Source organism: Petaurus breviceps, unplaced genomic scaffold (genome assembly GCF_028583685.1).
Source record: "Petaurus breviceps papuanus isolate PSGF00001 unplaced genomic scaffold, PetGlider_PUasm1.0 38, whole genome shotgun sequence".
NCBI lineage: Eukaryota > Metazoa > Chordata > Mammalia > Diprotodontia > Petauridae > Petaurus > Petaurus breviceps.
The window spans coordinates 103,795,341-103,822,735 of NW_027186304.1; the positions used below are offsets into that span (position 1 = coordinate 103,795,341).

At 38.8% G+C, this 27,395-nt stretch overlaps 2 protein-coding genes across 3 annotated transcripts in view; one reads left to right on the top strand and one right to left on the bottom strand.

Annotated features, from left to right (window-relative positions):
• BCL2 (BCL2 apoptosis regulator) overlaps positions 1-27,395 on the top strand; it is a 238,077-nt gene that overhangs the window by 171,599 nt on the left and 39,083 nt on the right. The gene's annotated exons all lie outside the window — the stretch shown is intronic.
• LOC138170208 (ubiquitin-ribosomal protein eS31 fusion protein-like) lies at positions 25,277-26,947 on the bottom strand. Its single transcript, XM_069099533.1, has 2 exons — positions 26,261-26,947; positions 25,277-25,902 (listed from the first exon to the last, which is right to left on the bottom strand). Exon 2 carries the CDS (start codon positions 25,868-25,870, stop codon positions 25,403-25,405), a length of 468 nt encoding a protein of 155 aa, XP_068955634.1. The 5' UTR covers positions 25,871-25,902; positions 26,261-26,947; the 3' UTR covers positions 25,277-25,402.

The following is a 27,395-nucleotide window of genomic DNA, read 5'->3' on the forward strand; positions in this document are numbered from 1 at the left end:
TGTGAGCTGAATGTGATGGTATTCTTGTCTAAAAAAATAAAATTAAGGGATGAGAAAGAAGAATGCCCTGGGAGAAGAAGAAAGGGAGAGGTAGAATGGAATAAATTATCTGACATAAAAGAGTCCTGAAAGAGATTTTACAGTGGAGGGGGAAATGGGGAAAGCAGGGAGGGGAGCACATGAACCTTACTCTCATCAGAATTGTCTGGAAGAGGGAATAATATACAAACTCAGTTGAGTGTAGAAATCTATCTTATCATACAGGAAAGTAGGAAGGGAAGGGGATGGGGGGGGTAGAGATGATAGAAGAGAGGGCTGTTTGGGGGAGGTAAAAGAAGCAAAACACTTTTGAGAATAGATGGGGTAAAAAGGAGAGAGACAAATGGGAAATAGGATGGAGGGAAACACATAATTGGTAATCTTTACTGTGAAAAAAATTTTTACAGTGAGTTTCTCTGATGAAGACTTTGTTTCTCAAACATATAAAAAACTGACTCAAATTTATAGAAATAAGAGCCATTCCTCATTTGATAAATGATCAAAGGATATGAACAGGCAGTTTTTAGACAGAGTAATCAAAGCTATCTAAAGTCATATAAAAATTCTCTAAATCATTACAGAATGCAAATTTTATAGTGTTTTTAATTTTTTTTATTTATTTGGTACTTAATTTTCCCCATTTACATGTAAACAACGGTTTTTAACATTTGTTTTTAAAACTTTGAGTTCCAAATTCTCTCCCTTCTTCCCTCTCCACCCCCCCATTGAGAAGGCAAGCAATTCCAAATGTGTAGTCATGCAAAACATATTCGTAATAGTCATGTTGTGAAAGAAAACATAGATTAAAAAAAACCTCAAGAATTTTTTAAAAACTCAAGAAGAGAAATGCAAATTAAAACAACTCTGAGCAACCCTCTCATACTTGTTAGATTGACTAATATGACAGAAAAGGAAAATAAGAAATGTTGGAGGGGATGTGGGAAAATTAAAACTAATGTATCATTGGTGAAGTTGTATACTGATTCAGCCATTCTGGAGAGCAATTTGGGACTATGCCCAAAGGGCTATACAACCATGTATACCCTTTGGTCAAGCAATACTACTACTATGTCTATAACCCAAAGAAATTAAAAATAAAAAGGAAAAGGACCTATGTGTACAAAAATATTTTTAGCAGCTCTTTTAGTGGTAGCAAAGAATTGGAAATTGAGGGGATGTCCATCAATTGGAGAATGACTGAACAAGTTGTTGTATATGATTGTGATGGAATACTATTGTGCTTTAAGAAATTATGAACAGGATGCTTTCAGAAAAAAAAAAAAACATGGAAAGTCTTATATGAACTGATGCAAAGTGAAATGAGCAGAACCAGGAGAACATGGTACACAGTAACAGCAATATTGTATGATGATCTACTATGAATTAACTTAACCATTCTCAGCAGTACAATGACCCAAGAAAATTCTATAGGACTTATGGTAAAAGGCACCATCTTCAGAGAAAGAACTGATAGAGCCTGAATGCAGATCAAAGATACTTTTTCTTTATTTTCTTGGTTTTTTTTCAGGGTGTATTCTGTGTTTTCTTTCACAGAACGACTTATATGAAAATGTGTTTTGCATGACTATACATGTATAACATTTCAAATTACTTGCCTTCTCAGTGGGGGGAGGGTGAAGGGAAAGAATTTGGAACTCAAAATTTGAAAAAGAATGTTAAAATTGTTTTTACATGTAATTGGGGAAAATATTAAATATATAAAATATCTTTATGGACAAAAATGAGAGTAGTGATTATTTGGGTTTTTTTGTTTGTTTGTTTGTTTGTTTTTTTTTTGCAGGGGGAAGGTAGGGCAATTGGGATTGACTTGCTGAAGGTCACACGGCTAGTTTTTTGTGTTAATTGTCTGAGGCTGGATTTGAACTCAGGTCCTCCAGACTCCAGGGCCAGTGCTCTATTCACTGTATCCCCTAGTTACCCCAAGAGAGTAGTGATTATTCTCCCATTTGATCCTTACAGATCCTTGGTTTCAGAATTATTTAATTGATTGGATCCAAAAAATATTGATTACTCATTCAGTGTCAACTTGGACCAAAGTTTCAAGTTCAGTGCATCATGATTCTGTCTTTTTTCCCTATTCTATTCAAAATGTTTATCAACAATTGAATGAAGGAATTGGTAGCATGCTTGTCAAGTGGCAGATGACACAAATCTGAGAGAAGTTAGCTAATAATTTAATAATAACAGAGTATGGTTCTGGAAAGATCTCAAAAGTCTGAAAAAGTGGGCCAATTCTGATAAACTGAAATTTGTTTATTTCTATTTTTCAAAGATTCATATTATCAATTTGGATATTTCTTCCATTGAAAAACATCCCAATCTCCCCACACTGTTGGGGTTGGTTTTCATGGGTTGCAGAATCAAAAAAAAAAAATCACATCGTAGTCAACCTACACCGGTGATGATTCTCTCTGTACTTAGGTTGACCCATCATAGTCAGTTGTTAGACTCAAAGTAGAAGGCTTTTCAGATTGGTAACACCTGCTGGAAATTATGTTTTCCTAATATAGTGATCCTAGCCTAGGATCACTTCCAGGCCATAATGAGGCATCAGAGTAGGATTTTAGTGGAAGAAATTGAAATTTTATAGTGATCAATCTGAAGTCCTATATTTGAGTTCAAAAAGTCAGTCCTACAAATGTAGAATCAGGAGACATCCAGACAGCAGTTCATGTGAAAAAGACCTAGGAATTTTAGTTGACTTCGTGGGAGTTAGCAGTTTGATATAACTAAACAATTCAGCAAACATTTGGGAATGTGGCAGCTAACTAATCTTAAGCAACATTAATGGAGGTATGATGTGCTGCCCTATAATCAGACCACATCTGTAGGATTGATTCCAGTTCTAGGAACTATGTTTAAAAGAGATGTTCACAAACTATAGTTTTTTGAGAAGAGAGCATCCAAAGATGGTGAGAGAACTTGTAAAGATTCCAGAGTCAAGATGAGTTGAAGGAATTAGGAATGTTTAGTGTAGAGAAAAGAAAACTTGAGGGAAGGAGCAAATGGTGGTTGTCTTTGAAGATTTGAAGAGTTGTCATGTGGAAGAGGATAGAGATTTATTTTGATTGATCCAGAAGGGCAGAACTGTGAATACTTGGTGGAGGCAGGGAAACAGATTTCATCACAACATAAGGCAGAACTTTAGAGCTGTCCAGAAGTATGATGGACTGGTTGGTGGAGTAGTGAGTTTCATGACATTAGATAGCATCAAGCAGAACCTGAATAATCATTCGTTGGGGGCATGTGAAATGGATTTGGGATTTAGGTAGGAATTGGACTAGTTTACCTCTTAGTTCCCTTTCAACTCTAATTCTAACTCTGTGATTTTTAGGATTTTGTAGAGTTAAGAATGTTATGATTTGGCTTAGAATAATTACATTTGGGGAAATGAGAGAACAGTCAAGGTATGTTTACGTGTTAATTGTATAATTTGTGTACTTTCCTTTATTCATGAGCTCATTAGTCAGTCGATATGTGGAACAGGTTTTCATAGATCATTACACATTTGTGAAGCACACAGACATACTTTTCTATTTCAATTTGTTTTTCCATTTCTATTTAGAGCAAGCAAAATAGGAAAACTAGAAAACAGGTCTTGAAATGTACTTCCTTAGTTCATTTTCTGTACTCTGTTCCAGCCCTAACTAGTATAACTTTTTTTTTTAACATGCCATTTATTTTTATTTTAATCTAAACGTCCTTTAAAAAAATAGGAGGGGAGGAAAAACATTTTTAGCTTGGCTAAGAAAAACAAACAAGCTTAAACAAATAGCAGATGCAAAATATTCAGGTAGAGTCAGTATTTTTGTTTCATTTTGTTTTTACAATGCTTTCTGTATGCTCCAATGGAAAACAGAATTTCTTTCATCATTTTAAATGAACCCATTCCTCCTTGGAAAAAGCAAAGAACTCAGCTGGTCACAGCCTCTGTCATATAACTGGATATAATCTATAATTTCAAACTAAAAACAAAAATACCCATCCCCCTCATTGTTCTTTACTGTTCCTCATCATACCACTTAAAATCAGGTGATTGCCAGATAATGGTGGAGGTGAAGAAAAAGTCTAGTTAGCCAAGTTGCAAGCTGTCATTTAGACTTATTCACTATGCCATAAATGCATGCTTGTCCAAATCCATGGTATTCTTTTCTATTTTAAAGTTGGAATTGATTATTTAAAGTATACTACCTCAGCTGAGGCCATGTGTAAGCAAGGTAGGCGGCTACCTAGAGTACTCCCACTGGAGAAATTGGAGGAGAGCTTTTGGCAGGGACTTAGTTACTTTTTGTTTTGAATTTTACAAGTGTACATTAGCATTTTTTTAAATTAAAAAGCATTCATTTTATCTCCTTCTGACCTTACCCTCCCCCACCCCAAAAAAGAAAGAAAATCAAAACACTTGTAACAAATATACATGGTAAAACACAACAAAAAAACTAAACATAAACACATTGGCCATTTCTAAAAACTATGTCTGTGCATCACCTCTCTGTTAGGAGATGAGTGGCTGTTTCATCATTAGTCCTTTGGAATTGTAGGTTTCCACTGCATAGATCAGAATTCTTAAGTTTTTTTTTTTATTATTAGAATTCTTAAGTTTTTAAAGTTGTTTGTCTTTATAATGTTGATATTATTATATAAATTGTTCTTTTGGTTCTGTTTGCATTATTCTGCCTCAGTGAATACAAGTTTTCTCAAGTTTCTCTAAAACTAATCCTTTGGTTGTTTCCAAACTAACCAAATATAATAACAACAACAATATCTAGCATTTATATAGTGCCTTAAGGTTATAAAGTGCTTTGCAAGTAACATCTCATTTGATCCTAATAACAACCCTATGAGGTAGTTGTTATTATTATTCCCGTTTTATACATAATAAGGAAACTAAGTCAGGTAGAGGTTGAGTGATTTGCCTAGGGTCACACTGCTAATAAGTTTTGATTTGAACTCAGATCTTCCTGACTCTTGATCCAGTGCCACCTCATTACCATCATTTTTAATGGCATTATAATATTTTGTTACATTTATGTACCATTACTTTACTCCCATTTCCCAACTGATGAGCCCTTCCTTAGTTTCCAGTTTTTTGGCACTACAAAAAGAACTACTTTCAATATTTTGTTCACATTTTGTCCTTTTCCCCTTCCTTTGATCTTTTTGGGGTATAATCCTAGTAGTGGTATCACTGGATCAAAGGGTATTCTCATATTTTTAATGCTGGAAATTTCTACTATCCATAGTACTTAGTATTTTATTTTATAAGTCAAGTCATGTATGTCACAGCAAATGTGCAAAGCCTTTGACTGAAGGAGGTACAGTTTTCAAGCAAGTCAAGATGTGTGGTAGAGTTGGAGAATGCGGTTTTCAATCCATGTCTAGGACACAACAATTCTTGATTGTCTTAGCTCTGTTTATTCCTTTATATTTTGGCCCAGATTCCCAAGTCTGGACATAACCTGCTAGCCATCACCTCTCTCCCTCTCATTATCCATCTCCTCTATCCCCTCCTCATCCTCTATCATAGAAATGAAAATTCTGTTGGCTTCATAAGGGAGAAAAAACATAGGATAATATTTACATTTTGCTTGAAAACAAGACCTATACAAGGCCCTTACAACATCTTCAGTGCCTTGTACTGGATGTTTTTTTTAATGCCTACAGTTGAAAACTAGTATGAAGTATATTTATTATCCATGGAGGGTAGTGCCCTCATCAGACAGTCTGTGCTAAAATGACACTAGCTTTTAAGTCTAAACCAAAAACACCTTCCTACTGCCAACTAGTTTAAAGAAGCCAGTGAGGAAGAGGCTGATTCATGGAATGTAATATTCCTTATTTATAAGAGTTTAGAGATTTTTCAAAATATAATGGAATAATATCTGAGTACTTTTCTCTCTAAAGACTGACCAAATTCATCTTGAAAATTACCTGGTGGTTTTTTTTTGCCTAGTATCAAATTATCAGGTAGTAATTTTTGTCATTAATGGCCATCATCTCATGAATACAAATATAATTCTGCAATTGTAAGGCTGAAAGCATTTTTGAAGCCTGTTACTGTTTTTCTGTGTCATCCCTTCAGTCTTTTGGTGTTAAAATTTCTAGATATTTTCATTACTACTATTATCTTAATTTATTGGCCCTTCTTAACTTAATTGTTTACTCAGAAATGAGTTGGGCACATTCATGTTATGGCAATATTGTTGAGAAGATATTATGAAATTTATAAATAGGCTATCTAAATCTTTAGGATGCTCTTCTCCTGCCCTGTTTTCATTTGCTATGAGGATAAAAGGCTAATTCTTAGAAATAAAGATGTTTTGGGGTTCTTGTTTTTTAAATCCATTAAGACAGCATGGTGGTGAGAGTATGAAAAAACTCTTCCTGTGGACAGGACAAGTTCTAGTTACCCTTCCTTTTTGACTAAGTCCTCTTTTAGCAAGGGAAAGACAAAAAGGTTCATTGACAAGAGGGTGTCTCCTGGGCAATAAATGGCTTTGGTCATACCAATTCATTAATATTGACCATGAACATAAAGCAGGGAGGGTGATCTGAGGCAATGGGAAGAGTACTCACCTCATGAGCTTTTTTAAATGTTGAAGATTAAGTAACTGTTTTGAAAAGCTCGGTTTTTATCCTTATGTAAAGATAAAAGCTCAGTTTGAGTACATTGGAAGAAGTTAAAAAATAATTCCAAATAGTAAGAAAAATTCTGTTGATTTAGGCATTGATTTTCATCACATTTTATTAAGTACATCAAAGACTTGGACCTCACAGGTTTGCTAGCTCAGCCTCTTCATTAAACAGAGGGGAAACTGAAACCTAGAGAGGTTACTAACCAGAAGCTACTTCCCCAAGATTATGCAAATAACAAGCTAAGGTTTAAATCCAGATCCTCCAACTGCTAGGGACAGCTACCGTGTTTCCCCGATAATAAGACACTGTCTTATTAATTTTTTTGGAAAGAAAAACACCAGAGGGCTTATTTTCAGGGGAGGGCTTATGTTGTCCTGCCTCAGCTCTCCTCCACGGCACTGCTCTCAATGGCGCCAGCAAGCAAATCACTGGGGAAGAACAGGATGACACACTCACTGCTGCAGCTCTGATTGGATGCAGCTCGGAGCATGGCGTGTGTTTCATGGGGGGGGGGAACGGTGCATACAGAGGGTACCGTAATGTAGTGTGTAGCGCAGGGGATCACCTTCACTACAGTAGCAATCTCAATAGGGCTTATTTTCGGGGGAGGGCTTATTTTAGAGGAATCTTACACAGTAAGGGGAGGGCTTATTTTTGGGATAGGTCTTATTATCAGGGAAACACGGTAGGTGGTGCAGTCTTGGACTGGAGTTAGGAAGACCTGAGTTCAAATCCAGCCTCAGACATTTAACAGCTATGTGACCCTAGACAAGTTGCTTAACCTTTGTTTGCTTTGTCCTCAACCTTAAACGACACACCTACCTTGTAGAGTTGTGATTGTCAAATAAAACAATATTTGTAAAGTGCCTGCCGGATAGGTAGGGCTATATAAATGCTTATTCCTTACCTACTCCTCCAAATTTCCCTTTGTACCATCATTAGTACAAAAGAGAAATTCAATTATATTCGATGCACACTTATTAATCAATCAATAAGACTTTATTAAGCTCTTATATGGGCAGCTAGGTGGTGAAGTGAATAGATACAGTGCTGGGCCTGAAGTTAGGAAGATTCATCTTCCTGAGTTCAAAACTGGCATTAGACACTAGCTGTGTGACCCTGGGTAAGTCACTTAACCCTGTTTGCCTCAGTTCCTCATCTGTAAAATGAGCTAGAGAAGAAAATGGCAAACCACTCTAGTATCATTGCCAAGAAAATCTCGAATGGAGTTATAAAGAATAGGACACACTGAACCGACTGAATGACAACAGCAACAGCAAGAACAAAGCTCTTACTGTAAGCCAGCCCCTCTGGTAGGCACTAGGACAGGAGTTGGGGAAGCTGCGGCCTCAAGGCCACATGTGGTCCTCTAGGTCCTCAAGTGCGGCCCTCTGATTGAATCTAAACTTCACAGAACAAATCCCCTTAATGAAAGGGCTTCTTCTGTAAAACTTGGACTGGGTCAAAAGGCTGCACCAAGGATTAGAAGGCCACATGTGGCCTTGAGGCCACAGCTTCCCCACCCCTGCCCTAGGGATACAAATTCAAAGACTGAAAAAACCCTACTCTCAAAGTTTTTACATTCTAATGGGTATGTGACAAGTATACACATAAGTATACTTATCAATAAATTCAGTTCAATAAACGGTAATGCAGGAAGGAAGGCCCTAGTAGTTGGGAGAGGGGAATCAGGAAAGACTTTGCAGGAGGGGTACCTGAGATGCACCTTGACGGAAGAGGGATTCTGTCAGGTGGACATGAGGGAGGAGTGCATTCCAGACAGGAAGAACAGCCAGTAGAAGAGCATGCAGATAGGAGATGGAAGGCAGTGTGTGAAGAACAGAGAAAAGGCCAGTGGGTTAGATTTTTTTGGTTCAGGAAAGGGAGTAATATATAGAGAGGCCCGAAAGACAGGTTGGGTCCAGGCTGCCAAGGACTTTAAAAACCAAACAGCATTTTATATATTATCCTAGAAGCAGTGAAATTATCAATACATTTATTTAGGAATTTGTCAGCGGATCGGCTTTTGGCTGAGAGAGAACTCCGACAAATATCTAGGTAAAGTTCCCTATCACTATTATATGTCAAGTTTGTAATCTTACTTCACTTCTATTTTCACTTCACTTCTTTTTTTCCCTCCTTCAGTCCAGGGGGCCTGTAATATACCCCTGTGGCAATATCAATTCTATTTCTCTCTCAATTGGTTTTTATTCAAATGCTCTCTACCATGCTTCTCACTCCAGTTTCTAGATTTCCTCACTTGAGTATATTTTCTTGATAGACAGTGTTACTTAAGAATCTCTTTTGTCTGTTCCGTAATTTTCTATCTAGTTTGTTTTGAATAAGTTCCTATTCCATTCATGAGTTCCATATTCCCAAGTCTGGGTAATAACTCATGTTTTTTAATTTGCCTCTTCATATTAGGATCTCTGTTTACCCTGTCTAGGATAGAACTTGTTGCTCTAGACTTTGAGTGGCTAATGAAAAGAAAGAAGTAATTCATTGGCCCAGTCAAATACCCAAGGAGACCTGGCATTATTAGCAAAGGAAAGAATTCTAGACATGGGAGACCTTGAAAGCCCATTTAGTTTTATCTTCTCCTCAGACAAGTACCTGCCTAAACCTTGATAGCCAGATGACAATTAATCCTGTTTGTAAATATCTCCAGAGAAGGAACTCTCACAATCTTCCTCAGTAATACATTGTTACTTAACAATAATATCACATAATAAATCTTCTCTTATTGCTTGGTTTTCCCTCTGAGAAAATAAACATGTCAGGTTATATTTAAATAGACAACAGATCTGTGGAGGATAACCAAGCCCCAGGATGTCGAAAATGTAGCCTTAGAACCAGAGGGGATGCTGGAGGTCGTGCTGTCCACCTTGGAACCAACCAAGGCAAGCACAAACAAGAAATGACGTACACAAATCTCCCAACTGATGATAATGTTGCATAAGTACTTATGAGAGATTTTGGCACCATGGAAAGAGAACTGCAGAGAAGATCTGGGGTCCTTGGTTTGAATCCTGGCTTGGGTTCTTATTAGCTGTGTGAATTTGAGCCATCTTCTTTATCTATCTGAACCTCAGTTTCTCTATCTATAAAATTAAATAACTGGCTCAGGTGATTTTTTTAGGTACCTTTCTGCTCCAAATCTTTGATTTTCTTGTCATCTTATATACCTATTATGAGATAATGCTCTGGACTTAGATTCCAACAGAGCAGGAGTTTCTGACCTAGTGTTCATAGAGTCAGAAGTAGCCCATAAATAGATAGTAATAAACTTAGTGGGGGGAAAATTACATCTTCCACAAGATTGAGACTCTGTCTTTTCTGCCTAACTAGATTTTAAGTTCATTGAAGGCAGGCACAATCTTTTATACTTCTTTTGTATTTCCCAAAGCAACCAATGCAGAATCTTATCATGGTATATACTTAATAAAAATATGTTGCATTGAATGAACATGTGAAGTATTCCTAGAGACCAAAAAACCTTAACTCCAAGGATTGAATTTCTAATGGTTGAATTTCAAGAAAGTCAGCAAACTGGAGGAAGAGACTTTTGGACACGACTCTTTTTACTACCCTTTATCAGCATAAAACTGATCTGATTCTAATTTGTCTGGAAAAGTTAGAAAAAGGCTTTGAGCAAGGACAGAAAGGAAGGGAAAGCCCAAGACCAAGGATAATGTGGGAGGGGTAAAGATAGAACATATGCAATTGATATGTCATGGAGGGAGGCAGAGTCTGAGAGAGGTGGGGGTAAAAGAAAGAGAGGGAGGGAGGGAGAGACAGATGGACGGGAGATGAAGAGACAGAGATACAGAGAAAGAAACAGGAATAGTGGCAGAGACGTGAAAAATCAGAGAGACCCAGAGAGAGTCACAGACCCAAATGTCAGATACCCAAGGAGATAGGAAGAGTTACAAGGATCCTGTCATACCAAGAGATTCAAAGAAGCACATTTCACACATTTTCCAGTTCTATTGGCCCTGAATGCCTTTGTTAAAGGTCTCCAGAGAAGGGGTGTCCATGGCTTGGCCTCTCTACAGAGCTCATTCCTTTTATGTCAGAGTCCTTAGGGAAAAAAAAGCATTCTTTAAGAAAGGTTTGAATTGTCCATACCAGCTCTAATATTCTATGAGTCTACAAATAGGTGTCCGATAAATATTTATTGAATTGAATTAAGCTTAAGTGTGTTCTCTTGATGCAATTTGAACCCATTATTTCCTCTTGTTCATCATAGAATTCACATAGTAATACATAGCAAATCAGGAAAAAGTAATGTTGTGCCTAAAGCCTGGATTTAATAAAATTAATTTTTTTAAATAGAGATTTTAGCATCTTCTATCATAAATACTGGCCTGGGTAGGACTTTTTATGTGATTGAATCCAACTGAATAATGGAACTACATTAATACTCTCAAATACCACTTCCCTATCCCTTTCCCCAATAGTCTTATCCTATGTAAGCATATGTGAATGCATGTAGTTATGTGAGTAGTATTATACCATGATTTGCTTTGACTCATAGAACTGGGTTCCTCTTATGTCAGACAATCTGAAATTCACATATATGCCACATTTATTCATTCGGCATAATACCAGAAATAGTCTATAGAAATCTAACAGATAGTGTGAGCAGAATCCGAGAATTAAGGTGGGGTTGTGGTCTCAATTGTGTGGTACCACCAATGGTAGGGACTATGGAATCTTAGAAAAACTGGGAGATCATTGAAGGTTGGACTGGTCAGGGGATGCTTCAGGGAGAAGAAATTACCTTTCTTAGAGAGGCTGTGAGTATAGACAGGGGAAAGAAATTGACCTGGTTTAGGGTTAGTGGAAAGGGCATTTTGAAAACTACACTGGATTCAGAGTCAGAGAATCTGAACTTGAATCCCATGTCTCCCTACTTAATAACTTTACATAAGGTACACTTAATAATACTAAGACTAACAATGACAATAATTCACATTTTTATAGTAAATCAATGAAGGAAAGTGGATTATTCCCATTTTATAGACAACAAAACTGAGGGTTAGGGAAGTGAAATCTTTAAGTTGATTGGTTGTTGTCCGTCATGCTAGAAGAGGACCAAAATTACATTACTATGTCAGGGTCAAGGTACAGTGTGTGCACCTGTGGCTGACCAGACCAAAAGGAGCTCAGAAGGCTCTTCCGCAGGTCAGGCACAAAGAGTCTATATCTCTAAGAACAGACAGATGGATGGGTTAAAACCCAGACCTTCTGATACCAACCCAATCTGTCTTGCCACTACACTTAACGACCACTTTAACACTTACCTAGCCATAAGAAAAGTTCTAAGTGCTAATTTTTGCCATCTTTGCCCCATTGACATCTTTCTACACCACCCCTTTTCAAGCATTAACTTTTCTCCTCCAAGTCAAGTATGACCAAAATGTAACAGAAGCAATATGGTCTAGGGAAGACACAGGGCCCTGATAGTTAGATGCCATGTGGACCTAGACAAGTAATTTCATACTTCTCTGAAAATATTTCTTCCTCTATAAAATGAAGGCATTTCACGGGATGATTTGTAAGATCATTTCCAGCTCTAAGTATTCAGGAGAATGGATTAAATCCAAAGCTGGGTAAGACTGAAAATTATATTTCACTTTTTGTGCTTAAAAAATCCCCATTACTAACTAAAAACACATGCTACCATGTTTTATTGTTAGGAAGCTCCATCAATCAGTCACTTAATAAATATTTACTAAATATCTATTCTATTATACTCAATACTATGTGAGGCACTATAGGGAAGACAAAGAAGGGCGAGACAAGGTTTTTGTCTTTCAAGAAGTTGTAATATTGTGGAAGAGACAAGACTCTTAGAAAAACTGAGAGATCATTGAGGGCTGGAATGGTCAGGGAACGCTTCAGAGAGGAGGGAGTAACCTCCTTAGAGAGGGTGTGAGTGTAGACAAGGGAAAGAAACTGGCCTGGGTCAGGGCTAATGGAAAGAGTATCTTGAAAAGTACACAATTCATAGTCAGAGAATCTGAACTTGCCTCCCATTTCTCTCTACTTAATACCTGAGTGATCTTGCTGGGGAGGTAGGGGAGGGCGGACCTTTTTGGATTTCAGCATATCTAAAATAAAGGTGCAGGGACTAGATAATCTGCAAGATCCCTGTTAGCTTTGGCTGCCATGTTTCTGTGAGTAAAGTTAGCAGGGCCAGGTATAGATAATGCCTTGAAAGCCAAGTGGATGTGCTCAGACTTGATGAAATAAAAATGAGAAGTAAGCTAATAGGTAGGAAGCAGCTGGGTTGTTTACCTGTCCTGTCCCTCTTGGTTCTTTTAGAGCAACAGTGATGTCAACAAGCCTAGGCTTAGGCTCCTTATCTCATAAGGGGAATAATGAAAAGGTAGGGAAGTGATATCTTCCTATATGTGAGTTACCAATTCAGATCAAAGGACGGTTCTATTTCAGAAAGAGATCAAAATATCTCTTTGAAAATGTCTTCCTTGGGGCGGCCAGGTAGCACAGCCAGTAAGAGCACCAGCTCCAGTGTTGAGACCTGGAGATCAAATCCCGGCCTCAGACACTTAGCACCCACCCAGAAACACCTGGCCGTGTAACCTTGAGCAAGTTACTTAACCCCAATTGCTTAGGGGCGGCCAGGTGGCTCAGCGAGTAAAGAGCACCGGCTCCAGTGTTGGGATGACCTGGATCAAATCTGGGCTCAGATACTCAGCACCACACCCAGAAATAACTGGCCGTGTAACCTTGAGCAAGTTACTTAACCCCGATTGCTTTAAAAAAAATGTCTTCCTCATGAGTGGTCAGTTATTCTTGCTTAGGATACAATCTCAACTGGTAGACTGTGCTCCTGGAAAGCATTTGGTTTATTGTGCCTTGAGGAGGGGGGAGGGGGGCTAGTTTCTCTACAATTCTCATTGCAATGGTTTGTGTAAGCTTTTCTCAGTGGTTCCAGATGACCTACTATTGTGATACATGCCTCTTTCATGCTTCCCCCTCTCTTCCTTCCTCTTCTCCTCTTCATTATCAGTTATTGGCTAATTTCCTCAGTATCCCCACAGCATGTACCAGTTTTGGTTTCAGAGTCAGTAACCTGCATCAACTCATCTGTATCCTCTTACGTCAAAGTAAAATCACGTATAAGAAACAACACCTTGGGGGTGAGGGGAGAGGTGAGATGGGAGTGGGTGGAGGGGCGGGTAAGACAAGGATAACCCATGCTCTAAGAGCTGCTTTGGCTTATACTTCTGTAGATATACGCCCTACCAACACTTACTGATCACATGTATTAACTAGTAAAGCAGAGGGTGAGTCATTTAAAATTACTCATAGAAAATAAATATATTTTTAAAATCAGAAGCTATTTGCTTACACATAAAACTGTAATGGTGAGCCAGCAGCTCACTTACTGCACATGTCATCCCATGACAGCTGGTGAGCATAACCGTCCCTGTCAGGTGAAAGGAAGAGGTCATGGGACATGATCATTCTCGGACCAAGGAGTGTGGTTAGTGATTAGAATCAGGCATTTGTATCTCCAGTGCTTAGAGCTTTGCATGCTGTAAGTGCCTAATAAATGCTTCATTCATTCACTGGTGACTATGGTATGCTTGTGCAATTGAGGATTATGTTATAAATAAGTGGAAAACTTGCTTAAAATGTAAGTGGTCACTCATCCATGGTTTTCTCTCATGTTTTGGTGTGGTGAATTAAAAACAGAAATGACTGTCAAATCAATCAGTGGGTCTACATTGCACATAGTAGGTCTTCATAAATGCTAGTCAGCTTAACCAGTAGCTAGTTACATGCTTTCTGATGGGACACAGGGTTTGTTCCCAAAGATACAGTCTAGTTAAGGAGACAAAGCTAAGAAGCATATAAAAATTGAAGAGAGAGTAATCAGCTATCCTGTGCTGACTGGAAGTACAGCAGGAGTTCAGAGAAGTGTGAAATTAGTGAGGGCTGGAGGATTGCAGGATGGTTTCTTGGAGGAGGCAGGACTTGTTTGGAGCTCTAAAACAGGAATTCTTAAGCTTTTTTTGTATCATGGATTTTGGGGGGCAGTTTGGTGAAGTCTATTTATCCCTCCTCAGAATCATGTTTTTTGAAGGAAATGCTCAATTTCACTTATAAGTTAGTGAAAAATAAAGATTTTTTTTTCCTTATCCAAATTCACAGATCTCTTGAGATTTATCTGTGGATCCCTGGGTAAGAGCTATAGCTTTAAAGGATTTTTTTAGTACATAGGTTCTAGATTTAGAACAGGACCCTAGAAGAGGGATTAACCAGCTTAACCCCCTCATTTTATACAGGAGGAAACTGAGGCCCAGAGGCATGAGGTGACTTGCCCAAGGCCATGCTAGTAGCAGAACTGGAAATCAGAGTGCTCTGAATCGCCTAGAAGAGATGGATCTTGCAGAGCGAACAACACAAGCAAAGAAGTACAGACTTGGTAGTGAAGGGACCAGCAGGGCAAGCTTTGCTCCTTTTGCGTTCTTTTTAAGCTTGAGTTTATTTAAGGGAAGAACATGTGGCAAGCAGGAAAGCAGTCATGGAGGAAGCCTGAGGCAGTGCTTGATGAGCTGGGTCCAGGGTGGGAGGGGGGGGGGTCCACCAAATGCAAATGAACAGTGAACAATATGTGTGACTCAAAATACCCATTGTGCCTTCAGTGTGAGACTGTGAGAAGCAAGGAGTTGACCTTTAAAGGTATTAAAATTACAAATGTTTTTGACCACATTGTGTTTTTATTGCTAGTATATTTAAGCAGATTGGAGTCTGTATGGGGAAAGCGATTCCTTTGACTGTGTCTCTGATAATATTTTGGTAATATTTTCTTTCTTGCAGTCTGGGCAACAAAAAGCCAAGATTCTGACCATGCCTGGTCTCCTCTAAGGTCCTCCTGGACCCAATCCCAAAGCTGCTGTTCTTCTTAAGTTATCTGCCAGGCAGAGTTAGAGGGAGTCTGGACAGGTGAAAGTAGTACCTACCAGAAGGTAGGGCTCTGTGGCTAAAATGTTTTCCAGCCAATTTTTTTTCTGCGTGATACAGTGGACTGGAGTGCTGGCCTTGGAGTCCAGGAGTCCCAATTCAAATCTTGCCTCTGATACTTAATAGCTGTATGACCCCAGACCAGTCACCTAACCTCTTCACTTCAGTTTCCTCATTTGTTAAACGAGGGAGCTTGGGGGCAGCTAGGTGGCTCAGTGAATAGAGCACTGGCCCTGGAGTCAGGAGGACCTGAGTTCAAATCAGACCTCAAACACTTAACACACACACACACACACACACACACAACCTTGTGTGACCTTGGGCAAGTCACTTAACCCCAATTGTCTTACCTTCCCCCTCCAAAAAAAGCAACCCAAAAAAATGAGAGGAGTTGGATTCAGTGGCCTCCAAGGTCCCTTTCAGCTCCAGAGCTCTAAACGCATAAACTCTGGTTCCTGAAGGACAAGGCCAAAAAAATTAAATGAACTGCAGCCTCTCTGATAATATTACAACTTTTTTATGATTTCATTCTAAAATACTTTGTGGAGGCCTCCTTGTGTGGCTGAGGAAGTGGAGAAGGTCACCAGAAATACCCCTAGAGAATAGGAGTCTTTCTCTGCAAACCTTTCACCCCATCTTTGGGGACTTCTTCAAAGCTAACCAAAATGTGCATTACCAGCATGACAACTACATAATTGATAAAGCATAGCCTTGCACATCCTGCCTTGATAGTTTCCAGGCATTCAGATAAATTCTGTTTGAAAAAATGAAGTGAGTGGGTTATTTGGGAGGAAAAGTGGACAAATGAACCATGTTTTGAGGGGGCTGTGTGACTCAAGAGAACTGGCCAGCAGAGGAAGAATAATGGATCCAATATTGGCTGCCCTAGCTGTATAGGAAACAAGGTGAACCCTGGATTTTCAGTCAGAAGACCCCTGTTCAAAACCTGGATCAGCTAATTAACATCTTGTGTGACTTTGGGCGGAGGGTGTTGGACAAGATGACCTCTAAAGTCCCTTCCAGCTGTAAACATCTGATCTTACGGTCATTATGAGTACAAGTTGGGAAACACCAGCCTAGCATTCAAAAAACTACATCTGTTGTTGGTTATACGTGTATGTTTGTGTTTGTGTTTATGTTTTCTGTATCTGCTTATTTGTGTTTGGCCCATTTCTCCCACTGAGTTGGACTTTGCCTCCTATTTTCTTTGGGTAACTCCCCCATAGCACCTAATGGAGCTATGATCGGGCGACTCAGTAAATGTCAGGCTACCAAAAGAAATGGATCCATTCCACTTTCTTCAGAAAATTTTATTTAAATTGGCAAATGGAGACATGCCCTTCATGCAAGGGTAAAAATGGAACGTTAAAGGGGAAATAGGTTTACCTTTCCTGTCCTTTGTAAAAGTTCTCACAGATCCATCAATCCATTTAAGAAGCAAATCCCATGTCTTTTGCTTAGGAGCAAAATGACTTCTTTTAGACTGCAAAGGTAAAACATGAAAGAAACTGTGATTGTGTTTATAGATGCGTCATCCTGTAGGAGAAAGTAAATTAGTGGTCATATATGTTAAAGGGGGAGCAGAGGAAATCATAGGGTTTTAAAAATATTTTTCCCTTTTATAAACAAATCTGGAATGGGAATTCCCCCCAAGTTACTCTGTGTCAGTTTGTAGATTTATACAGGATTTTAGTTTCATTTTTTTCTCTTTTTCTGACAAATCAGCCTTTTCGTAGTTGTATCATTTTGAAACTAGAGAGGAAGGGAATGGAGGGTTGAATTGCTAAAATCAGTGACTTTTGGAAATTCCCCTTTTATGATGCATGGGTCTTTCTTAAAAACAAAATTTTTTAGCTGTATTTTTAAGATTTCATGGCAAAAGTAACTGACCATTTCTAATGCCTGTCTGCAGGAAAGCTGAACTTAATTCAGGATTCTCTCTCTAGGTACTTTTTAGGGGAGAATAAGGGAATGGGGAGGAGAGGAGCATTGAAGAGAATTGAGTTGCTTGGGAGAAGGGTGGCACACACATGCATAATCCTTCTAAATGACTCCCTACATAGAAGATACATATTTGATTGCAAACAATGAGTAACACACGAGCAATAATCCAGTACCACATGATCCTCATTTAAGATCTGGTTGTTATTATATTTACATCATAAAAATGCTTGCTTATAGTCTTGAAGTAGATTAAATCCCATGTGCATTTGCACATGTGTACACATTTGTGTAAATATGTACATGTGAACATATATGTGCAGGTGTACATATATATTAGTATTAGTATTTGGCATGGTAATTTGCCTTAGTGACAACTTGTATTCTTATTCCAGACAGAACATATTTTAAAGCCATTACAATGTAAGGTTATCCAAAATAATATTCAATTCATAATATAAAAATTCTTGTAGAGAAATATTAGTTGAAATGGACTATTTCCTTAGGTCCAAGTCACAGGCAAGGTTTGTGTTTAGTCTGCAAAGAACTGCTTCCAGGTAGACAGGTTTAACATAGTTTTGGCAGAGACATTTCAAGGAAGGAAAAATCCCGTTGTCCATTGGTTGGACGGCTGCCTAGAGAATGTGCAGGTCCCAGCTCAAGTTGACAGCTGGAATGCAGGTTACAGTGTGACACCCAGTCTAGAGAAGGGTGAGGGGGTTATGCTAATTAATTTAAGGCCCCTCTGGGATCAGTCCACCAGTTGGCTAAGTAAACAGTATCAAGTTGTTCTACATTGGCAAAGGGATGAGAGTGGTTATATGCCTGCAGTAGCAGACTTGAATTTGGCAGTTGGTTATTATTTGTGCCTAAACCCAGGCACCTTCTCCTTAGGAAAGAGGAAAGTTCATTCAGTGACTTTCTCTATAATGTTTTTCATTCCTTCCCCACCCCCACCCCTACCCGTCTCTACCAGCCTCCCTAAGAGAAAATTCTATTAGGAAGGAAAAGACAAGGAGAATATCTCCTCAGGAAATCCCTTTTCGGGGAGGGGGGGATGACCCCGAGGGTTCAGTCACTATGGGCTTTCCCAACCTCCTCAGTAAAGAGAATTTTCTGATACAAAGCTTCTGCCAGGTGAGTCGAAAATAGACTTAGCTTTTCTTTTGAAATGTCTTGATTCTTGGGTTTCTTCTTCCTCCTACATTGTGTTTGTTTTACTTCTAATTTTGGCTAAAAAAAGAATGTTTGGGTACAGTGTAAAAGTTTTCTCTATTCAGATTGGAAACTCCCTAGTCACTCTGAAACTGGACAGGTGCTGAGATGTATTTTTTACTCTGTCAATAAACAGTGTGTATGTATGTGAACCAAGAGTAAACCCAGGCCATCCTATGGCAACAGGGTTGTAGTAGGCCCATTTCAAATACAAAATCTGAAAGATGATTTAAATAAAGAGTGGTGACTATTTCATGCTGTTTATTTTTGGATCTCCTCATAGAAGCCGCACTGGCAGTTTGTAGGCATATGGCACAGAAACACAGGTATGACCCTTATGCAATGCCTTCTGCATTATAATAAATGAAAGAAGATAAAGTCAGCAACAGTTTAAGACTAAAACAAAAAAAAATTATTTCCATTGAAAATTTTTCAGGGGTAGCTGCCTCTTGCTATGATGTGTTTCCATTAAATCCTCCCTGATTTTTCCCCTGCTGCCTTTATTTCTGCAGAGCTTTCCCTGAAAAGGCAAACTCTTGGTGTTTTATAAATACACAGCTGAGAGCTGAAGATTTACAGGATTATACATTAGATTACACGTTGGGTCCTGGTTTTTGAATGGTAGGGTAAACTTGGTTTAACTGTGCTTGGAGGGAAGCAGCATGGTGAAGTCCAAGGCAGGCTTAGAGGAAAGATCTAGTCCTGCTTTCCTAGGGTTCTGTTACCTGTGTAACCCTGGGCAAGTATCTTCATCTTTCTTGTTGGCCTCAACTTCTTAACCTCTACAATAAAGGGGAGGGGGGTTGGTTTAGCTGATTTCTAAGGTCCCATCCAGCTGTGAAATTCTCATCATGATTATAGAAACAGTTCAAAAGTAACTGGAAATCTATCCCCTTAAGTCACACTGAATTCTTCAGGTAAATTGCCTTTAATAACTATCTAGCTAATTAATTTCAATGGCTAATTCACTAGCTACTTATGAATGCAAATTATTTATTTTATTTCTGTAGGACTTTGCTATCTAAATTTTGAAATACTACATTGCAAAATTGTTTTGAGACAGGGTTTTTGAAATCTTTTTCTTAATTGGGTACCATATAATGACTATTCCTAAATGCCATCTCATGTACAGAAAGAGGGGAACAGATGTAAAGGAGGGCTTCCTCCAGGTCCTGGATCCACGTCTTTCAGATGCTGTCTCCTGAATGCAACCTGTAGAATTATAAGTTCTGGTAGCAGGACAGAGGTGGCTTAAATCAGTGGAATAGCATTCTCTTGACCTAATACCATAGCTTCTTCACCTTCCCACAACTCCCAAACTCCCAGTCTGGTCTTTCAAGGGTGGATTTTTTGTTGTTGTTGCCGTTCATTTGTTTGTTTTGGTCATCTGCTTAGAGACTCCTGATGGTGAACAACTTGACTAAATATATTAAGAGTATTTGTCAGGAATACTAGTTTTATGATATTCATCTAATTCATTCACATATGAAGATACAACATGATAGGTTTAATGGGAAATGAGTGTCAGGAAGATGAAAATATTTTAGCACCACAGTGGAAAGCACACTCTTTTAGTTGTGCACAGTATTATTCTGAGAGTTTGAATCAGAGTTATTTAGAAAGGGAGGACCGTGGCAGTTTGCACTATGACGTCTCCCAGTCTTGTTCCTGGACTTCTGTTATTGGATCATGGGGCATTATTGGACACTAAACTGTTATGTTAAATATGACTCTGAAGTACAAACTGATTGTTGAGTGTAATTAAAGCAAATGGAATTTATAAAATTTTTGTTTGGGGCAGGGGAAGAGGGAACTTCATTTTCTGCTAGGGTCAATAATGCCAATAATGTTAATTCTTCGAATTCCACAGTAATACAAGTAGAAAAACCTCTGTGAAGTTTAACAGTGAGGATTTGGGGAGCCCCTCCATGGGATGTGCCAGTGTCCTCCATCTCTGTGATGTTCAGTCCTCTGCACAGACATGTCAGCAATCCTGCACCTTGCATGTTAGCATCATTCTGACCATCCCTTTTAGTAGGACATCTGGTTGGGGTTCATTAACATGATTACACCCAAACCCATCAACACCCAGAATAACCTTCCCTCACTCCTTTGTGAACCCCACCTATAATGGAACCTATAGGGTCTTCCATACTGCAAAATACTGCCTACTTTGATCCTCAGTCCCCAGATAAGGCTACTTCTTTATGAGTGATATAGTCAAAGAATAGTGAACACTGCAAAAAAGTGACAAGAAGGTAAACTTTGTAAATCTAAGAATGAGAAAAGTAGAAGTATGGGAATTGTGGGAGTAGGTGGTGAACATAGAGGATAGGAAAGTGAGAGTTCAAAACTGGCTAAATGGGATAAAGAAGGTGGCACTTTTGACAAGACAAAATGAGACAGTGCCCCTACCATCTCAGTAACGTTATGAGTGGAAGCTTATTAGGCCAAATCTAAGATCAGAATTGTAATTTTTGAGGTTGCACTAATATGATGTTTTCTTATTTTTTTTCTTCTAAGAGAGCATTTTGATAATAGAAAATACCCAGTCACACATAGCAGCAAACGGGTCTCTAGAACTTAGCTACCATTCTTATAAATAAGCTTGTTATAGTTTGAAGTAATAAAATCATTTCCTTTTGGGAAAGAGGAACACATAGCAGTCACTGAAAAGGAGAATACTGTTGTTTATACATGCTTTACATTCCCTTGCTTGCCAGGAAGATGTAATGAACATTAAACATTTCAGGTTAAAGAATGCAGGAGCTGTTTTGTACATAGGTTGACTGATTCAATACCATATTCTCTCAGCCTTGGTATATCTAATCAGAGACAGAACATGGGTTAAAATCCCATCTCTGTCACTTGATTATTGTATGACCTTGGGAAAGTCACTTAACTTGCTTAGGTCCTAGTTCTCTCATCTGAAAAAGAAAGGGATTGGATTAGACTGAGGCTCCTTCTGGCTTTTTCTTATGATCTTCCATCAGGATCTTGTTGTTCAATTGTTTTTCAGTCATGTCCAACTTTCATGATCCCATTTGGGGGCAAAGATACTAAAGTGGTTTGCCACTTCCTTCTCTACCTCATTTTACAGATGAGGTAACTGAGGCAAATAGAGTTAAATGACTTGCCCAGGGTCATATAGCTACTAATTGTCTGAGGTCATATTTGAACTCAGGTCTTCCTGACTCCAAGCCTGGTGCTCTATCCACCACACCACCTAGCTGCCCTCGTATACATGTCTTAATACTTATTCACTTCCAAAAATCAAACATTATTAGGTGATTAAAAGCATTTTAGGCTGATGGAGCCCCAACTGACTCGTGTATCCATTTGATCTCTATACCACAAAATTTTTTATTTAATAACAAATCTTCCTTTTTTAGGCTATGTTTAAATGAAGTTCTATAAATCAGTTCTGTCCAACAAATAGAAATGAGGGCACAGAAGAATCCATGACAAATTATTGACATAGTAGAGATTCTGCTTTAGTGAATAGATAAAAAAATTTTCTAAATACTATAATAAAAAACCCAAGTTCATGTCACAGTTATTGGTTTTGCGTGTATATATATATTTCTCTTGGCACAGTGGATAGAGTGCTGGGCCTGAAGTTAGGAAGATTCATCTTCATGAATTTAAATCCAGCCTCAGACACTTACTAGCAGTGTGACCCTGGGCAGGTCATTTTACTCTATTGGTCTTAATTTCTTCATCTATAAAATGAGCTGGAGAAAGAAATGGCAAACTCCTCCAGTTTCTTTGCCAAAACAACCCAAAACAAATCCATGACCGAAAAATGACTGAATACATGAATACATGCATATATATTTTTCTCTTAGTTAAGTAAATGATCTCTTTGATACCTTATTTATTCTGTAATTTTTGTCATAGTATTACAAAAATAGTCTTCAGCCTAGCACTTGCCAAAACAATCACAATTAGTGGAATCTACATGTATCTTTTGAAGTCACTCTACTATCTCTCTGCTATACTTCATGTATCCAGAAGAGCTATCTAAGGCACTTTCTACAGTGAATTGCCCAATTGGTGCACTCCACCAATAAAGACCTTCAGATAACAGAATCCACGTTCGAGGGGCACTGGTTTCTACTCATTGATTTTAAAACACTTATAAATCATTTTTAAAACTTTATCCATTTCTATCAAAAGAATGAGCACAAATCTACATTATGGGGATGTATTAGGAAATGAGCTAGACCCAAAGAAATTGAATGAGTTCTACCTTTCCTTTCTGTTACCTTTTTCCTAGGTTTTCATGAGATGTTATCTTTATAGGCACCTGCCAGTTAGGCCAGTCTACTGTGTCTCACATGCACTTGTCCATTCCTGCCTAAAAGGCTTTTCACTACAATTCCCCCTTCCTAGAATTCCCTTCCCATAATCCTTCACATATTGACAGCCTATCCATCCTTCGAGGTCCAGCTCAATCACTGCTTTCCACAGAGCCTTCTCTCATGGCTTCCAGCTAATAATCTCTTTTCTGAACTCATGGCACTTAATATCTATGCTTTGGAACTTGGCACTTAATTTTATACTGTCTTGTTTTGTTTCATGTATCATAGTTCTTTTTCTTCAACTAGTCTATAACTTCCTTAAGAGCGTGTCATAGTGGTGGCCAGGTAGCACAGCGAGTAAGAGCACCAGCCCCAGAGTCGGGATGACCTGGGATCGAATCTGGGGTCAGACACATAGCACCCACCCAGAAACACCTGGCCGTGTAACCTTGAGTAAGTTACTTAACCCCAATTGCTTAGGGGTGGCCAGGTGGCTCAGTGAGTAAGAGCACCAGCCCCAGAGTCGGGATGACCTGGGATTGAATCCGGGCTCTGATACTTAGCACCACACCCAGAAATAACTGGCCGTGTAACCTTGAACAAGTTACTTAACCCCAATTGCTTAAAAAAAAAAGAGAGCATGTCATAGTCTGGATAGTAGGCAGTCTTCATCCACATGGCTTTTTATTTTCTGGATACATAGACTGGGTTCTCTTGGGTAATAGATAATAGATCCCATTTAGTAAGCTTTGTAATGCTTCAGGGCTTGATGATGTTTTTCTATGACCTTCACAAACTAGCACGCACATATGATTAAAAGAACTAAAGAAAGACCCATAACTTAGGGGTGGCCAGGTGGCTCAGCAAGTAAGAGCACCGGCTCCAGTGTCGGGATGACCTGGATCAAATCCGGGCTTAGATACTCAGCACCACACCCAGAAATAACTGGCCGTGTAACCTTGAGCAAGTTACTTAATCCCTATTGCTTAAAAAAAAAAAAAGACCCATAACTCAAACCTGTATGGGAATCCATGAACAAAAACTACAGAGAAGGCAATGGTGAGTCACAGATTCTGCTTCTGGAAAGAGTCCCCACATAAGTGGGGTCAGAGATCCACTGAAGCCATGCCTAGGTTTTTGTTCCTCAGTGTTCAACACTGTTATTTTGCCTGCACTGACATGATATGAGTGGCAGTCAAATAGGATTGCCCAGTAAGTCTAGAGAAAAGGGAAATGATAGGGGAATTTTGGGAAAGGGTAGTAGTGAAATTTAACCAATATGTAAAGCTAATAATTCCCCTTCACAATAATCCTATGAAGCATATAGAGAAGAAGGTTCTCATTTTGACAAGCAAACAGCTTTGGTGGATGTGTATATGTGTATACAGGGAAGTCTCCTGTTTTACAGAAATTTTAGTGACATGTGAAGTACTTTATTCAAGATCGCGTATTTGTGTGTGTGTGTGTGTGTGTGGTAGAGCAGGGATGAAAAGAGGCCCTTCTGCCTACTTGATTGAGACAGCTGCTTGGTAATCTCCAATTAAGGGGTGTTGTCTGCCACACCAGAAAAGCATGTTGGGAGTTGCCAAATGAAACTTGGTGAAGCTGGTCCCCCAGTTAACTCATTCCTGCACATCACAGCGTTAAGTTCCAGACTTCTGGCTGGTTCATAAAGTGTTTCATTGCCACGTGCTATCCAATGTCCAGAAAGCTTGGCAGGTCCTTTCATCCATCCCCCCACCTCCCCAGTGCGCTCATCAACATTAGCACAGTCTAGCTTGTCCTGAATTCATGTTGAGCTCTCTTCTCCAGCTCCTGTTCTGCAACTGGCAGAATAAGCCAAAGCGGCTCCATGCATCAGTGCAAGGAGAGGCCAGTTCTGGAAGAGGTGGATGGCTTGAGGGGAATGACCAAAAAGGGGATGGTGATGGGGATTTCAAGAATTGAGATATAACTTTAGGAAACAAGTTTGAGGGAAGGTGGAAAGAGACTGGAGTGAAAGAAATGAGGAACTGAGTGGAGAGAGAGTAAGTAGGAAATAGGGGAGGTTTTAAGTAAAGAGGCAGCAAGGGGAGAAAAAAGAAGACACATGTGACAGTAATAATTAATAATAATAACATCTAATATTTAAGAGCAGTTTAAGTTTTGTAAAACACTCTACAAATATCTCATTTGATCCTTGCAACAACCCTGTGAGGTTGTAATTTTTTTTTAATAGTTGACTTTTTTTATAAGCACATATACATTTACTTGCCTTCTGGCTTGCTGAAGCAGTATGTTAGACAACACTTGCCACAATAATGTCTGTCAAAATGGCTAGCCATAAAGACTCCAGCACCACATTCATCAGAAGGGCACTCTCGTCGAAGGTGGCTAATCTTGCCATTCTCATCAACTTTATAGTACTTCAGAACAGCAAGCTTACCCTTCTTTCTCTTATGCTTGTTCTTTTTGGGAGTGGTGTAAGACTTCTTTCTCTCCTTGGCACCACCACGAAGCCTCAGAACAAGATGAAAGGTAGATTCCTTCTGAATGTTGTAGTCAGACAAAGTACGTCCATCTTCCAGTTGCTTGCCCACAAAAATCAATCTTTGTTGATCAGGTGGAATGCCTTCCTTATCTTGTATCTTGGCCTTGACATTTTCAAAAGTATCAGACAGTTCAACCTCAAGGGTGATGGTCTTCCCCGTCAAAGTCTTCATGAAAGTCTGCATCGTGGCACTGGGTCCACCTGGTGATGGCCGATCTGAAAGAGAGGTGAGGTTGTAATTTTAATTGTCCCCATTTCTCAGGTGAGAAAACTGAGAATGAGAAAGGTAAAATGACTTATAACACAGCTAGTAGGTATGTAAGAATTTGAACTCAGTTCTTCTGACTACAAGTCCATTGCTCTATCCAGTACACTTATGAGACTGATAAAAGGAAGGAAAATGTGATACTGTTACTGAAAAAAAAATGTCCCAAATGTAGCCTTAAAAGCAGTTTTCATTCTTTAATTACCCCTAGAACCACAAAATATTAGTGTGGAGACAAGTCAGGCTCCTTCCCTGGAGACCATCTTCAAAGGCAGGGAGAATAGAAGTCAAGAGGGACTCTTTACCTACCTGCTGTTTTTCCCCTCCATGCACCTGATCCTAAAAGGAAAAGGTAGAAGAGGTGTGATTGGATTGGTTGAACCTCTCTCCCCCTCCATCAGAAATGGTCATCTAAAAATAGCTTTGCTTAGAGAAATATATGTCATTTAAACAACATGGTTTGTTGTTTAAAGGAAAAAAAGAAGAGAGAAACAGAGACAGAGAGAGACACACACACAGAGAAAGAGAGACTCTACAGGCAGGTTAGGAATCCATTTTATTAGTTATAGTCTCATTTCTCCTCTGTTCCTGACTGAAAATGTGCAAGTCACTTGACCATTCTCTGACTTAGGTTTCTTTGCTGCCAGATAGACATAACAAGGATGCTATCTCATGATATGAAGTTTTGACTATTTTGACAGCATGCTTTACTATTTGTATTAGTAGTCATGGTAATAACAATGATAACATAATAGATGATTCCCTCAGAACAAAATAAATCATTTTCTTATAAGTGATTTGAAGAGTGATAGTGAATGGACCACCAGGATAGAATTACCATAATGAGTAGAAACAGAATTTTAAATCAGATTCTCATTCAAATTTATTTTTTCACAGCTATCCAACATGCATTTACTAAAGCACCTACTGTCAGCCAGCTGCCCCTGCCCAAAAGAAGCTTACCTTTTTAAAGATACTTTAAATAACCTTGGTGTTTTTCTGATATGAGGAATATAAATCAAATCACTTCCATATTCAGTTTGGTAGAACTAGTTGTTTCATATAGTTCCATTTACCTGCATTTAACTACATTTACTTAAATTTATGATGGTTCAGAATAATGGGGGAAAAGAGTTTTTATTTTTATTTTAGATTGGAGAGGTATGGTTTATCTAAACCAGTAATTTCATTGGCATAGTTCACAAATCAAATGTATTGTTTCCAAGTATGTGAGGGCATAGTGAAATTAAACGACTTGTCCAGAGGCACACAGATGGTATGTGTCAGAGGCATCACTTGAACCCAGGTTATGCTGACTGCAGGACCAGTCCTCTATTCACTACCCTGTGCTCTCCCTCCCTGGATAGTCCTATGAATTTATCGAATTACCAGCAAATGTATGCCTTAGATCCTCACAGCCCCAGTACATAGGGCTGTACTGCTA